Here is a 15071-nt window from a genome sequence, read left to right as displayed (position 1 = left end):
GGAAGCCCTGGTTGGCCCACCGGGTCTATTTCTCAGGGTTGCAGACCTGTGGGACACTGAGTCCAGAGTAGAGCTGGAACTATGACTCAGAAGCTGCCCTAGATACACAGGCACAACCTACATTTTCTCCTTTTGGGGGCCCTGCAGCAAACCTAGGAACCCCATGTGGGGATCAGCCCCTTGTCAGTTTTTGAGATCTCAGAACCAGGGATTCTCAGAGCCATTATGTGGGTTTCTCTGAGTTTTAAGAACACCTCAGTACTGACTTGTGAAAAAGGGCTTCTGAACATGCTTCCATATCTGGGTACCAGAGTTGGTGGGGAGATGGGAGCCATTTTCTGAGGTTTCTTGACTTTAAATCATGCCTCAGTGCTGACTTGTGGGAAAGAGCAATCCCCAAAATCCCCAACCTTCTGTATCTGGGGACTTTGAGGGACTTGGTGCCATTTTATGAGGTTCCTGGCAGGGAGCCAGCCTTGATGCACTGTCAGATTTGAAGTGACAGTTTAGGTTGGGTGGAAAAGGACACTTTTATAATAGAGGGAACACAGATTATGAAGCTTCATCTCTGATTAGCATTTCACCAAGTGAAGCCCACTTGGAGGTTCCCATACAGAAGCCTTCTCTTGCCTGGGGTTAAAGTCTGACTGGATCAGAGGGAGAGTGGCCTGGAGAAGCCTACTCATAGTACAGGGAACCCCAGATGCACCCTGTGATGAGCACTGTTTTAAACAGTGGTCCAGTGGTATTATTAAGCTCTTTGCTCATCAGTCACTGTGGACCAATGGTCAATATGGATGACTGATGTTAAGAGTTCTTTAGCATAGTGGACAGCTTTCCTTTCAGGGTGTATTTGGAAGCTGTGAGTGAAATGGAGAACCTTCAGTTCATCCAGAGGGGTACCCAAATGATAATTCCACTGGGGTTCATAGAAGGAATGCCCCAGTCCTCACGAGTTGCCACCTAGGAGTCATTTAGGAGTTTTAGATAGAGGAAGAGCACTGGTGTCTTTCAGTCAATGAGGGAGTTGAAGAAGCCCTACCCTAGATAGAAAGGCAGGGGCAATTAAGCAGCAATGCACTCTTTATGTAGTTCTAAAAAACTGGCTGAATTGAAGAAATGAGTTCCTTCTCCTTTAGAATCTACATCCATGAAATTGGGGTGCTTAATGTCATTTTGTGAGGTCCTGGAGCTTTGTCCCAGGTGATGATTTGCAAAAATAAGCTATACTGTACCCTTCCATGTCTGCATCTGTGGCTGTCAGGATTTGGACCCTTTTTGCAAGGTTTCTGGAAGAGAGACAGCCAAATAAGGACTTTTGTGCTTTTTAAGAGATTTGAATGAATTATAGAGTTCACTTTCTGGTTACAGAATCTCCAGATAATGCATTTAACCCCTTTGGTTGGTACAACATCAAGTAGGCACTGAGAATGAGGCCCTTTCTGTCTTTCTACTTTCACATCTGTGGACTTCAGCACTTAAATATATTTGTAAGGTACCTGGAGAGGAGATAACCATTACACTTGTTGAGGGTGGGTTGTGGAGACATTTTCTGGATACAGGGCCTTCAATTAATGCACTCTGGCACCCAATGAGGCCCATTTGTAAGAATGAGCCCCTTGTACTTCACTCACATCATGGATAGTCCTCCACACTCCCTCTAGCTCTGAGCAAAGTAACCTGATGGAGTACATCTTTGTTTCAACCTGTAGGGTATAAGAGAGGATCAGGCCCTGTTCTGAGGTGAAGGCCTCCAATCTGTAGAGGTAAGGTACAAGGTCATTGAAGGAGCAAGAAGACCCCTGATACTATACATATAAAAGCTGCCTCTGTTGTCAGTTCAGACCAGAAGACTATGGATTATGTTCAAGCATAAGGTGTGGATTAGGGGTGGTCTGGTCCTGAGTGATGGATCTGAGTGTCAGCAAGGGCCTTGTGAGAAGTAAATAGGAAATCCTTCAAAATCCCCAAAACAAGAGTAGACCCATGCTCTTTCTGCCAGTCTTGGGAAACATCCCCAGGGGTGTTCAGATGGGCTCCATTCTAATTTCTGTGTCTTTCATAGAGGTGAGACTGAGTGAGGTGCATCACTAGAGAAGTGGAGAGAGCCACACCTGGTTACCAGGGGAGGTGTCTAGCATCTGCCAGCAATCAAGGTGAGCAGCCATGGTAAGAACTGAACATGTGAATGTACCCATTGTCCCCATAACTAGCTCTGCCCTTCTTCTGATGCCTGGCAAGCCCTGTAAGAATGACTGGCTCTCCTTCTGCCCCAGGACTGTGTATAGGAGGTCTCAGTGATGGGACAACCCTGGCAGTAAGGTCTTCAGAGGGTGCATAAAGGGAAGAGTCCCAGAAGGAGTCAGATCCCAGACATGGACCTCTCATGCTGACTGTGTGTGTCCATAGCCCAGAAATAAGGACTGTGCTGTCTGGCTGTGCCTGGGACCAGCCCTTAGAAGAACTTTGGGATCTTCAGTAAGATGAGTTCTAGTATAAAGGGAGCCTGTCAGAGAGGGCAATCCACTAAAGGAACACAGCAGAGATTAGTGTGGGTCATGTAGGCTTCTCTGGGGATTCTGCTCAGTGTAGCAGCAATGTGGCACTTGCTCATACCTCCTGATTGTTTTCAGTGACTCTTGGAGTTGAGGAACATAATCTGAGTGTGTGACCTTGGTTATTTGCAGGGGTTCCATGATCTATCATCAGGGAACTTCAAGGGATGGGTAAAAGTAGCCCCCTGTTCAGAGCTCATCCTGGAATCCACAGAAACCTATATTCTGTGACCCCCATATTCCTGGGCAAGATTGTCAGTCTGATCCCCTTGTCATGTTTCTAGGACGTTGGTCTCAGGGACCTGAAGACCCTGGTCAAAGGAACCGTGACCCAGGTCATCAGAGGGAGGCTCTCAGGAGTTCCGGGACTCAAAGTAAGAACTGTGTCAAAGCACCTATACAGATAGGATCTAGCCCCCACTTACTATCCTGTCAGCTATGGGTGGGAACCCTAGGAATTACAGATGTATTCCCTCCCCCCCTTCTTTCTCCTATCTCATTGAAATGTGGTTTTGGCTTAAGGCAGGTGGCCTTAGGCCATCATAGGAAGCAGATCCATCAAGGTGAGGGTTAGACAGGCCTTTTATCCCTGACTCATGGACCATATTTAAGTAGGGCACCTTTTGCCATCACCCTTGAACAGTTGTTACCAGATGAAGGCACCTACACTGTCTTCTGTTCTATTCCAGGAGTTTGCCTCAGATCAGCAGATGGGTGGGGTCCAGGAGTTTTCCCCAGACCAACAGAAGGGTGGGTGGGGTCTAGGAGCTTACACCAGGCAAGCAGATGGGTGGGGTCCAGGAGTTTGCCTTGGTTTGGCAGATGAGAAGGCTCCAGGTGTTTGCCTCAGGCCAGCAGATGGCTGGAGTCCAGGAGTTTGCCCCAGGCCAGCAGATGGATGGGGTCCAGGAGTTTGCCCCAGGCCAACAGATGGGTGGGGTCCAGGAGTTTGCCCCAGGCCAGTAGATGGGTGGAGTCCAGGAGTATGCCCCGGCCAGCAAATGGGTGATGTCCACTCCCTGACAGGAAACAAGGAAGAAACCAGAGTGAGCACACAGAGGGAACCACACACATAAAAGTGGGGTAGCTCTTTACAGTACAGTTCAGGCTCCTGTCAGGAATGGGGACCCAGTAGTGGCCTTGCAGTCTATGGCTTTGGTTGCCTCATCCTCTCTCATAGAAACTAGGACATGAGGGTCTTGGTCTGAGATGGCTTCTTCAGGCCAGACATTGGGGAAAGCCCAGGCAGGGTGTGGTGAAAGCTGAGGCACACACTGTGATTATGTCACATGTGCCACAAACACAGAAGTCCTACTCTGCTTAGCTCCATACATTATCCTGGCAATCCTGGAGCCTCTACTCTGGCCCAGTTGCATTCTAAATAAACTTGTCGCTACCCACCCCCTTCAGTCTCTCAAGAGACATACTTGACAGGGAGACAGGAGTCCTTGTGCCTTTAGAGCGTCACATAAGAGAAAGCCTGTTCACGGCTTTTGTGAGCACTTCCAGTGGAATGACTGTCAACAATGAACGCTTCCACTCTCCTCTTATTCCCCTAGGTCTCTGGGTCTACATCATTGTGTACCTGCCTTCTGTTCAAGACTAGAGTCATCATGCCTAGACCTCACAAGCGTAGGCGATGTATGCCTGAGGGAGAGCCTGAGGCCCAAAGTGAGACTCAGGACATAATGAGTGCCCCAGTTTCAATAGAGGAAGTAGATTCCTCATCCTCTTCTACTTGTTCCTCGTCTTTTCCCTCATCTTTCTCTTCTTCCTCTTCTTCTTATGCTCTAACATCAAGCACCTCAGAGGAGGGGCTTCTTCCTTCCAGGATATCAAGTCCTTCCCATAGTCCTCCAGGAGCTAGCTCCTCCTGCACTGCCATGATCTCCTCTCCATGTAGTCAGTTCAGTTCAGACTCTGAAACTGAAGAGGGTCCAGGTTCCACTGAGGCCATGCCATGTGCTACTTCATTGTCTAAAGGTGAGATAGATGTAAAAGTAGATGAGTTGGTGAAATATCTGCTCTTTAAGTATCTAATGAAGGAGCCAGTCACCAAGGCAGAAATGCTGAGTAATATCATTAGAAATTACCAAGACTACTTCCCTGTGATATTCAGAGAAGCCTCAGAGTGCATGCAATTAGTCTTTGGCATTGATATGAAAGAAGTACAGTCTGCTGGCCACACTTATATCCTCGTTACAGCCTTAGAGCTCACCTATGATGGGATGATGACTGATGTCCAGGGCATACCCAAGACAGGCCTCCTGATAATGGTCCTAAGCATAATATTTATGGAAGGCAACTGTGTCCGTGAGGACGTGGTATGGGATGTGTTGAATAACATAGGTTTGTATCCTGGGAATGATCACTTCATATATGGGGAACCCAGGAAGCTCATCACTGATGACTTTGTACAAGAAGGATACCTGGAGTATAGGCAAGTGTCTGGCAGCCATCCTCCTTCCTATGAGTTCCTTTGGGGCCCAAGAGCCTATGCTGAAACCACCAAGATGAAAATTCTGACATTTTTGACCAACATCAATGGAAGTGACCCCAGATCATATCCAGTATGGTATGCGGAGGCTTTAAGAGATGAGGAAGAGCGAGCCTAGGCAAGCAAAGCCTGGCACATGATACTACTGCTCTGACCAGCACATATTCTAGTGCTCTTGCAGTTTATAAATCAGATAAGGTCAGGTAGAGTCAGTGATGTAAGCAATGGACCTTCAATCTAGAGCTGGTGGGTGTATAGTGTAAATTATCCCACTTTTACTGTTCCATTGGGTGACTCAGGGATTTTTCCTCTTGGTGCTCTAAAATGTTGCTACATTTTCTAGAAAGCCCATTAGGCTGAAAATTTAAGCTTCCAGGTTGTATTAGTCATACGCTTACTGCTGTTCATCCATGTTTAAAAGTGTTGCTATTTTGTAAAACAAGTTGAAATACTTTCCATTTGATCTGTAATCTGTCACAAGACAGCATGCTATTGCAATTGATAGTTCTTAGGCTATGGAAAATAACTTAGAGAATAGAATAAAACTGTTAATTTTATCACCTTATAGTTGTTAGTCTCTTATTCTGGTTCACTAAATTTTAACCTAAAATGCAGTCAACAGGCTCCAGTGCTCCAAATTGTCATTAAGCATATGTCCTTTGCAAGGTTTGTCATTAGCAGTATATCATAGGAGAACCATATCCATGCTTTCATGTAGATAGAATGAGTTCAGGATCCACAGTCCTGTGAGGAAGACAGAAGTCCTTTCAGATCACAAACACTAGTTGAGGTGGAGGGTTACAGAGAGGTCTGCTGGAGTGAGCAGCACAGTTTTGATGCTGTAAACCAAGGCAGCTTGGGAGTCTGGGGAGCTGATGGAATGAAACTGCAAAGTAGCTAAGGACAGACCCTTGGTAGGTGTGACTGTGTTCAGGCTGAGAGAAGGAAAAATAAGTAGACACAGCTCCATCTAACCTAGAAGTTATCTCCAAGTGATAGTCACTTGCAAATGACAGTTTAGTTCTCTTCGTGGGAATCTCACTGGGGAAACAAACTAGTCTTTTTTCTTTTTATAACCTGACTACTGTTTCCCCACCCCTCCTCTCCTCCCAGTCCATCTCCCCACCTCCCTTCTGTCCTCGTATCTACTCCTCTATGTCTATTTCAGAAAAGGGCAATCCTTCCTTGGATATCAATAAAACATGGTGTATGTGGTAGTTTGAAAGAAAATGTCCCCCAACAAGAGTGTCACCATTGTGGAATAGGTGTGGTCTTGCAGGAAGAAATATGTCACTGTGAAAGCAGACTTTGAGGTCGCTTATATGCTCAAGATACTGCCCAGTGTCTCCTACCATTTCCTGTTGCCTCCAAGATATAGGACTCATAGCTACTTCTCCAGCACCATGTCTTCCTGCATATACCACTTGTCCCATGGTGATGATAACAGACCAAACTTCTGAAACTGTAAGCTGTCACCTCAATTAAATGTTTTCCTTTATAAGAGATTCTGTGGTCTTGGTGTCTCTCCACAGCCATAGAAACCCCAACTAATACAGTGTATCAAGTTGTATTGAGACTAAGCACCTTGCTTTGTATTAAGACTAGGCAAGGCAATCCAGTATGCGGAATAGGGTCCCAACAGCCAGCAAAAGAGAGACAGCCCTTGCTTCCACTGTTAGGAGTCCCACAAGAGGACCAAGCTACACAACTGTCATATATATGCAGTCAGTCCCATGTAGGCTCTCTGGTTGTTGGCTCCTATGAGCCCAGGTTAGTTGATTCTGTGGGTTTTCTTGTGTCCTATACCCCACTGGCTCCTACAATCCTTTCTCTCCCTCTTCCACAGGATATCCTGAGCTTGGCCTTATGTTTGACTGTGGGTCTCTGCATCTGTTTCCATCAGTTGCTGGATGAAACCGCTTTGATGACTGCTATGAGTATAGCAGAGTATTATCAGGCAACATTATTGATGTGTTTTTGTTACAGTTGTGTTTGATTCTATTCTAGGTCTCTGGGCAATCCAGGCAGTGTCAGGGGTGGACTCACTCTTGTGGCATGGGACCAGTCATTGGTTGGCCAATCCCATAATCTCTGTGCCACATTTACCCCAGCACATCCCATAGGCCAGACAGACTATAGGTCAGATGTTGTGTGGCTGGGTTGGTATCCCAATCCCTCCACTGGTATTCATACCTGGTCACAGGAGGCTATGTATCTCCTTTTGCTAGGAGTCTTAGCTGGTGTCATTCTTACATAATCCTGTGAGTTTCCCTTGCACCATCTTTCTTTCTGACCCTGAAATGCCCCCCCTTCCTGGAGGCTCTTTCAGTACTCCCCCTAAAACCCTCACGTGATCCTTCATGTTACCATTCCCATCCACCCCTAGTCCACCAACGAAATCTCTTCTATTTTCCCTTCCCGGAGATATCCATGTGTTTTGGATCCATGTGACCTTTGATCCCTCCTTGTTATCTAGTCTCACTGTGTCTGTAGATTGTAGCGTGGTTATCCATTTTGCAGTTGAGGGACATCTAGGTTGTTTCCAGTTTTTGGCTATTAAAATAAAGTTGCTATGAACATAGTTGAACAAATGTCCTTATGGCATGATTGAGCATCCTTTGTGTATATGCCCAAGAGTTGTATAGCTGGTTCTTGAGGTAGATTTATTCCAAATTTTCTGATAAACCACCATATTGATTTCCAAAGTGACAGTACAAGTTTGCACTTTCACCATCAATGGAGGACTGTTGCCCTTGCTCTATATCATCTCCAGCATGAGCTGTCACTTGTGGTTTTGATCTGATAGGTGTAAGGTGGAATCTCAGAGTCGTTTTGATTTGCATCTCCATTGTGTCTAAGGATGTTAGTTTTTTTTTTCAACCAGGGTGCCTGCATGGAACTGACCTAGTCCCTTTGAATATATGTTACAGTTGTGTAGCTTGGTCCTCTTGTGGGATTCCTAATAGTGGGAACAGAGGCAATCTCCAACTTTTTTACAGCCTTTGGGATCCTACTCCTCAAACTGAGCTCCCTTGCCAAGCATTAATACAAGGTGAGGTGCTTAGTCTTATTGCAACTTGATATGCCAATGCCATGTTATGTTGATACTCATAAGAGGTTGCTCTTCTCTGAACAGAAACAGAGGAGGAGTAGATTGGGGGTGGGAACAGAGGGGGTAGGGGAAGGGACTTGGAGGAAACGAGGAAGGGGGAACTTTGGCTGGGATATAAAATAAATAAATAAATAAAATTTATTTTAAAAAATGTTTCTTAGCCATTTGAGATTCTTCTGTTGAGAATTCTCTGTTTAGTTCTGTACCCCATTTTTAATTGGATTATTCACTTTTTTGATGCCAAGTTTCTTGAGTTCTTTATGTATTTTGGAAATCAGTCCTCCATGTCAGATGTGAGGATGGTGACTATCTTTCCCCATTCTGTGGGCAGTAGATGGCCAATACAGTATGAACAAATGAACTCAACTGCATCTTTGGCAGTTCCTTGTCTCATAATGTCACAACGGGGCTCACTCTTTTTTCTTTCTTCCACCTTTCTTTGTTTCTTCTTTCTTTTTTTTTGAATTTTATTTCATTTTTTTACTTTTATTCTCTATGTGTGTCTCTGTCTTTATTTGTCTCTCTGTCCATCTCTCCCTCTCCCCCTCCGTCTCCTTCTTCCCCTTATCTCCCCCTACAGGTCCTCTGCCTATATGCTACAGCTTTTGGTTTAGTGTTTTTATGGTATTCCTGAGTGCAAATGAGTGGGTCTCTATGTCTGGACTTTCTTTCCTAACCATCATTACATGAGTAGCCTCCTCAACCATATGATCTACTGGCATGGTGCCCTGTGTCATTGTTGGTCCATACTCCTGGAGCTAGCCAGTCAGGAACAAAAATCTCTAAAACTGTGAGCCAAAATCAGTCATCCTTTCTTTTAAATTGTTGATACAAAGTAGTCTCAATTATAAAAAGTCAATAGTCAATTTATCACTGTGTATTGTGTCTGGTTCCCCAGCAAGTCTCACAATTCCTTAGACTGATATTAATTATGTAATTTCAACTAAAATTTTTTAAACGTGTGTTGCATAATTCTCTTTAAAAAGTATAGAAAGTGGATCCTACTTGAATCCTTTATTTAGGAGAAAAAAAGAAAATAATGATTGAGATTTGAAACCCATGCTGTGTTCACACTTCAAATAAATAAGGAATATCATTTAAATATCTAGAATGCATGGACTCACATTTTCACTTTCCCTAAGTAATTGGAAACAAATATATATAAACCACATGAAAACCATGCTTTCTGTCTTAGCCCTTCATCCCTTGTTTTCATCCACATTTCTCATGCATGTTACATATTGTACTGTGATTTGCTTTTTGCATAGTTGAGGGCCTTCTACATGCTAAGCAAGTAAGCATTCTACAATAAGGTCCATGACTAAGTCACATTGTTAACTTTTTTTCACATTTCAGGCAGTTATCTTTTAAAGACATTTATATAGCAAGGAAATTATACTTACTCATTTTTGTGGTGCCCCAGCTTCTATCTAGTATAACTTTTTGCTGCCGGAAGAATTTTCTTTAGCATCTCTTCCAAGCATACATTAATATTTATTTACATATGACTATTAGTGATTTAATTCTTTGATTATTATTATTTTATAAAAAGTATGTTAGTTTTATTCTGAATGTATTTTTACAGTATAAAGGTCTAGCCTGAAAGTTTTAAATTAGTTTCAGAAATTTAAAGATAGTACCTCATTCTCTTCTTATTTTTATTATTAGGAGTTTCAACAGAGAGATTCTGTGATGTTTCATACATGTATACATCTGTGGTGATCATGTTCTTCCACCCTTCTTTGACTCTTGGACCTAACTCCCCAGACTCTTTGTAGTGCTTAGTGAAGCCTCATTTTCGGGCAGCCTTTAATCCACAATTATATTTGATCCTCAATAAATAAAGGACATTTCTCTTTAGGTACATTTCAGGCTATCCCTTTACATTACATATTTTGAGTAATTTAATTCTCACACACTTTGCTTTTTTCATTTTAAAAATATTTTGTTTTATCATTTTATGTCTATGGTAGTTTTATCTGAATGTGTGTCTGTGTATCATGTGCATGCAGGGCCATAAGAGGGTGTAGGATTCCCTGAAACTGGAGGTACGAATTGTGTGAATGAATCACCATGTGTGTGTGTGCTGGTAGCAACCAGTGCTCTTTGCTCTGAGCCATCTCATTTCTCCAGTTTGATTTTTTCATTTCTTTATTTTGGGAATTGCCTATCTTTTTGTTTTGTGAGTATCTATTTTTCATGAAACTTGGAGGTTTTTAATTCAGTGTTTTTTTAAAAAAATTTTATATTCCCTTTTTATTCTCTTTCAGGATCTTCAAATGTATTTACATTATGCCAATCATACTTGCTTCATATCTCACTATTCATGCTTCCTTTTGTCTGTGAATGTTTAATTATAGCAAGTTTTGTTGCTGTTTTTAAGTTCATTAATACTGTTTTCATAGATTCTGATCTGCTGTTAATCCAAATAAGTGTAATTTTTATGACTCAAACATTGAAACTTCCACATTTTAAAGCTTGATATATTTAGAAAAAACCTATGTCTCTGTTAAATATGTTTAACCAATTTGTCTTGCTATTTTTGAACCTATAGAATACAGTTCTATATAGTAAGATTTTATTTTAAAAGTTTATATATATTATATTATATAAAGCGATCACATTATTTTCCTTCTCTCAATTTCTCCCAGATTCTCTCCACCTCTCAACTCACCTAACTTGATGTTTTCTCTCTCTCTCAAAAATAAAACAAAAAAACCAAAAGAACTAGAAATAAACTTCACAACAAAGAAAACCCAAATAAAACAATTGTACAAATACAAAAATAAATAAATGGAGGTTGTGTGTGTGTGTGTGTGTGTGTGTGTGTGTGTGTGTGTGTAGGTCAGCTACTCTACATGAGGTCTGCCCTAGAGTATGGTTAATATACACAGTGAGACTACATTGAAGAAAACTAATTTTTTCCTTTGCAAATGAGTATCAGTTGGAGATAACTTCTAGGTAAGGAATGGGAGATGGTGCCTACTTCTTCTCAGTGCTAGGACCCTGTCTGGCTTGAACTTGTGAAAGTCTTTTCGATGCTGCAACAGTTTCTTAAGGTTAATTTGTGTTTGGAAGACAATTTCCTTGCAGTCATCCACCACCTTTGGTTTTTTACAGTGTTTCTGTCTCCTCTTCTGCATAGAACTCTGAACCTTGAGGGATCTATATAGTAATATTTTAATGTCCCTTTCTACTAGTGTTATCATGTTACATTTCTAAGTTAGTTTTCATTTATTTTTCTCCTCAATCATTATCATACTCCTCTGCTTCTTTGAATGTCTGATAATTTGGCATTGGATGTCAAATATTATAAATTCAACCATGTTATCTTTCTATATAATATTCCTGAGTTTCATCATAAGCTACAGTTAAATTACTTAGAAATATGTAATGATATTAGGTCTTTCAAACTGTTAGGTGAGATAACAGTGTTTAATGCATGGATAATATTCTTTCCTCCTAAAGTGAAACTATTCTACATAATATTTTTATTCATTTTTATTTTAAAATTAAAATATAATTAAATCATTTTTGTCCTTTCCCTTTCCTGCCTCTTATCCCTTCTATGTCTTTATACCCTCTCAATCTCAAATTTATGGCCTTTTTTATTATTGTTGTACATACATACATAAATTTGTAAATAAAGCTAGCTGGGTCTGTTTAGCATCTTCTGTGTATATGATTTCAGGACTGGCCAGTTGGTGTTGTTTAACCAGATAAGTGAATCGTCTCTGAGGAAGACTATTTCTCCTGATTTCAACATTCTTTGGTTGCCTATAGTTTTTCATGTATAGTTGATGCCCTGTGAGATTTCCCCTTTTCAGGTAGCATGTATATATTGGTGTCTCTTTGTTGAGGTCTTGATTAAGGAGCCACACTATTCAGGTAACATGCATAGGTCCTCTTGTTCTTATATTCTGCATAGTGTAATCGGTGCCTCTTGAATTGCAAGGTTTTCCATTCTGACTCCTGCGATCAGAAATTATACCCGAATTTGGAAAATCTCTAGACATCTTTCTCCAGGACTCTCTTCTCGGAAATTTTGTCCTGCAAGCTATACCTTCCTTTTCTGTCATATAAGGCCATACTCCCTGGTGGAAGTGTTTATTCTGCAGAGGCAGAGGCAGAGGCAGATGGATCTCTAAATCCCTCTGAACCAGGACTGCATGGTGTACTATCTGGAAATAGAGATGACTGCCTGAAGGCACTGCCTATATCCCTGAATGTACGAGGTAGAGGCAGAAGTTTCAGGAGTTCAAGGTTATCTCACACCCAAATTATATCCTTGTTTTTTCTTTATTCCCTTCTGTTTTCTTTTCTTTGGGGTAGGGACTGGTCTTGAACTCACTATGTATGACCTCAAGCCTCTGATCCCCCCAGTGTGCATGTGCAAAGTGTTGAGATTGGAGGTTTAGTAACTGCTCCTAGGTGTTGGATTGGGGGGGGTGTTTCGAGACAGGGTATCTCCATTTAACAGCCCTATGGCCTCCAACTCACATAGATCTGCCTGCCTCTGCCTCGCCAGTGCTGGGATCAGAGGCGTGTTGGGCAACCACTACATCCCTGAGTCATGTCTTGTGAAAGGGGTAAGCTAAACTCAAAGGCTTCACTTGTAATAATTTAGAAATAAAGGGACCAGACCCTCACTCAGCCCCCTGCTGTAGCAGCCATGACAGACTACAGAAAAGACACGTAGGCCTCTGACGCAAGGAAACCCCAGATCCTCTGGCTACCAGAGTCTATGGCCAAAACTGCACACAAAGAAACTCCAGACACTACCCCCCCCCTCAGCTTCCTAGATACTTGGGAACTGTTTGGCCAAAAAGAAACTCCAGGGGAGACCAAAACCTCCCCGTAGTCTCCAGGATATAGTTCTGTATCTACGTACAACAGGCTACCTAAAAGTAACAAGACAAAGCCATAGAAACCACAGAATGTTCCCTCTCAGCACTGACCAATGAAAATAGTTGGTACCCAGGTATTTCATGCCAAAATATGACTTTGAGAAATTCTCCTGATTGTTCCCAAATGTCAACCAATCAGAAACCGGCCCATGCCTACTGATGTCATCCTGTAACTTTTGTCTTTAAAACCTAGCAGTAGACAGGGAACTTCACTCCCTCTGGAGGCTGCTGTGTCAGCTTGCTAGATGGGGTCCCTGTCATGGTTGGATGAATGATCATTAAAACTTGCATTTGCGGTTTAGAAAAAATTCAGAAATACACTTGAATTACAAATATAATTACAAATATTATTGCTATTTTAAGTATGAATCAGACTACCATAAATAAACATGCTTATTCTACATCATTTAGAAACAATATTGATCCAATTCTTGCTGGATTCTATTCATCCTCCAGCATTTTAAATGTATCTGTAAGTATAGAATATCAAATTTACTTTGAGATCCTATCAGTCAGCTATGTATAGTCATCTTTTTTCTCTGAGACTTTCAAATACCATGCTGCATCACTAAGATTTTATCCAGAAAGCAAAAAAATCACCCTCTAGGAAAAGTAATAACATGTTTTATTAGATTAATATTTAAGGTATATTTTTCTTGACATAGTTTCATTCAAATATCTTGGAAGTACTGTGTATCAGAAGTATTATAAGGAGTGTTATCATGCCATCTTTTGTTGGGAGTCTTGTTTATAGGTCTCTTCAAAATTTTGTTTATATATCGACTGTAAAAACTAGCACCAAAAATTGTTTTATGTAAAAATTCTTTTCAGTCACTAATTCAAAGCAATGATTTAACATTGTACTTTCAGTTGTATGCATGTGTGAGTTCCTATGTGTAATCCAGGAGTGGCCAGGTGCATTGGATCCTCCTGGAACTGGAGTTATAGGTGGTTGTAAACTGCCCTGGGTACTGGGAATTAAACACAGGCCCTCTGGAACCACTGAGCCATCGCTCCAGTTCAAGCATGTTGGACTTTTTAAACACTGATTAACATAAGAAGAAGGCAGTAATAAGGTACAGGTATAGTAGAACTCCTGACACCCTCCTCTCGTTTCTACGTGTACATACACACATATGCTCATGTACTCCCATACACACCACACCACACTCATTTTGCAAAAATATCTTTAATGTGAGTAACTATTTGATTGATATTTAACTGTTACAGATTATCCATACTTGGTTATTTATTATTTCTTATAATTCTTTTGAGCCAGGGAGTAGTGAGGCACACCTTTAGTCCCAGCACTTGGGAGGCAGAGGCAGGAGGATCTCTGTGAGTTCAAGACCAGCCTGGTCTACAGAGCTAGTTCCAGGACAAGCTCCAAAGCTACACAGAGAAACCCTGTTTTGAAAAACCTAAACAATTATTTTGAGTAAATAATTGATCTATTTTTAACATTTCCATTCACATTCTACCCTAATAAATTCATTAAATAGTTTCTGTAGAATTGATATGGTTCCATATTTTCTTATGCATTGAACATTGTCTCACAAGTGTTTACTTTTCTTTCTTCTTTCCTATTAAAGAAACAACACATGCCCTTACCATCTGTGATTATATTAAGATATGTACATAATTATTTGTTGCAATTTAATAACATTATAATTTGCATATTTTCTCCAAATACCACCTGACATTGTTTTTTATAGTATATTTTTTATTTTTAAATTTAAACTTAAATTAGAAACAAGGTTGCTTTACATGTCAACCTAAGGTCCCTCTCCGTTTCCCTCCCCTCCTCCCATGCACTCCTCCCAAGCCCACCCAATATCCCCTCATTTCCCCAGGGAGGATGAGGCCCTCCATAGTCTGTTATTGCATCCAGGGCAGGGCCTAGACCCTCCCCTAAGTGTCCAGGGTGAGAACACATCTCTTATTGTAGGATGGGCACCCAGAGTCCATTTGTATGCCAGGGGTAAATACTGGTCTTCTAC

General features: G+C 41.6%; 2 protein-coding genes across 2 annotated transcripts in view; one reads left to right on the top strand and one right to left on the bottom strand.

The window, feature by feature from the left end:
- Nucleotides 1-15071, bottom strand: part of LOC121140041 (melanoma-associated antigen 10-like) — a 490319-nt gene that overhangs the window by 312190 nt on the left and 163058 nt on the right. The window lies entirely within an intron of this gene.
- Nucleotides 2070-5579, top strand: LOC121140040 (melanoma-associated antigen 10-like). The gene is made up of 3 exons (XM_040744699.1): nt 2070-2156; nt 2840-2929; nt 4115-5579. Exon 3 carries the CDS (start codon nt 4169-4171, stop codon nt 5168-5170), a length of 1002 nt encoding a protein of 333 aa, XP_040600633.1. The 5' UTR covers nt 2070-2156; nt 2840-2929; nt 4115-4168; the 3' UTR covers nt 5171-5579.

The sequence above is a fragment of the Mesocricetus auratus genome, unplaced genomic scaffold, assembly GCF_017639785.1.
Source record: "Mesocricetus auratus isolate SY011 unplaced genomic scaffold, BCM_Maur_2.0 Super-Scaffold_100003, whole genome shotgun sequence".
Taxonomy (NCBI): domain Eukaryota; kingdom Metazoa; phylum Chordata; class Mammalia; order Rodentia; family Cricetidae; genus Mesocricetus; species Mesocricetus auratus.
Note: the sequence above shows the minus strand (reverse complement) of the source record. Positions and strands in the feature narration are given on the sequence as shown.

Excerpts from the sequence above, each read along its gene's own strand:
- LOC121140040 (XM_040744699.1), top strand. The coding sequence starts at position 4,169 with ATGCCTAGACCTCACAAGCGTAGGCGATGTATGCCTGAGGGAGAGCCT.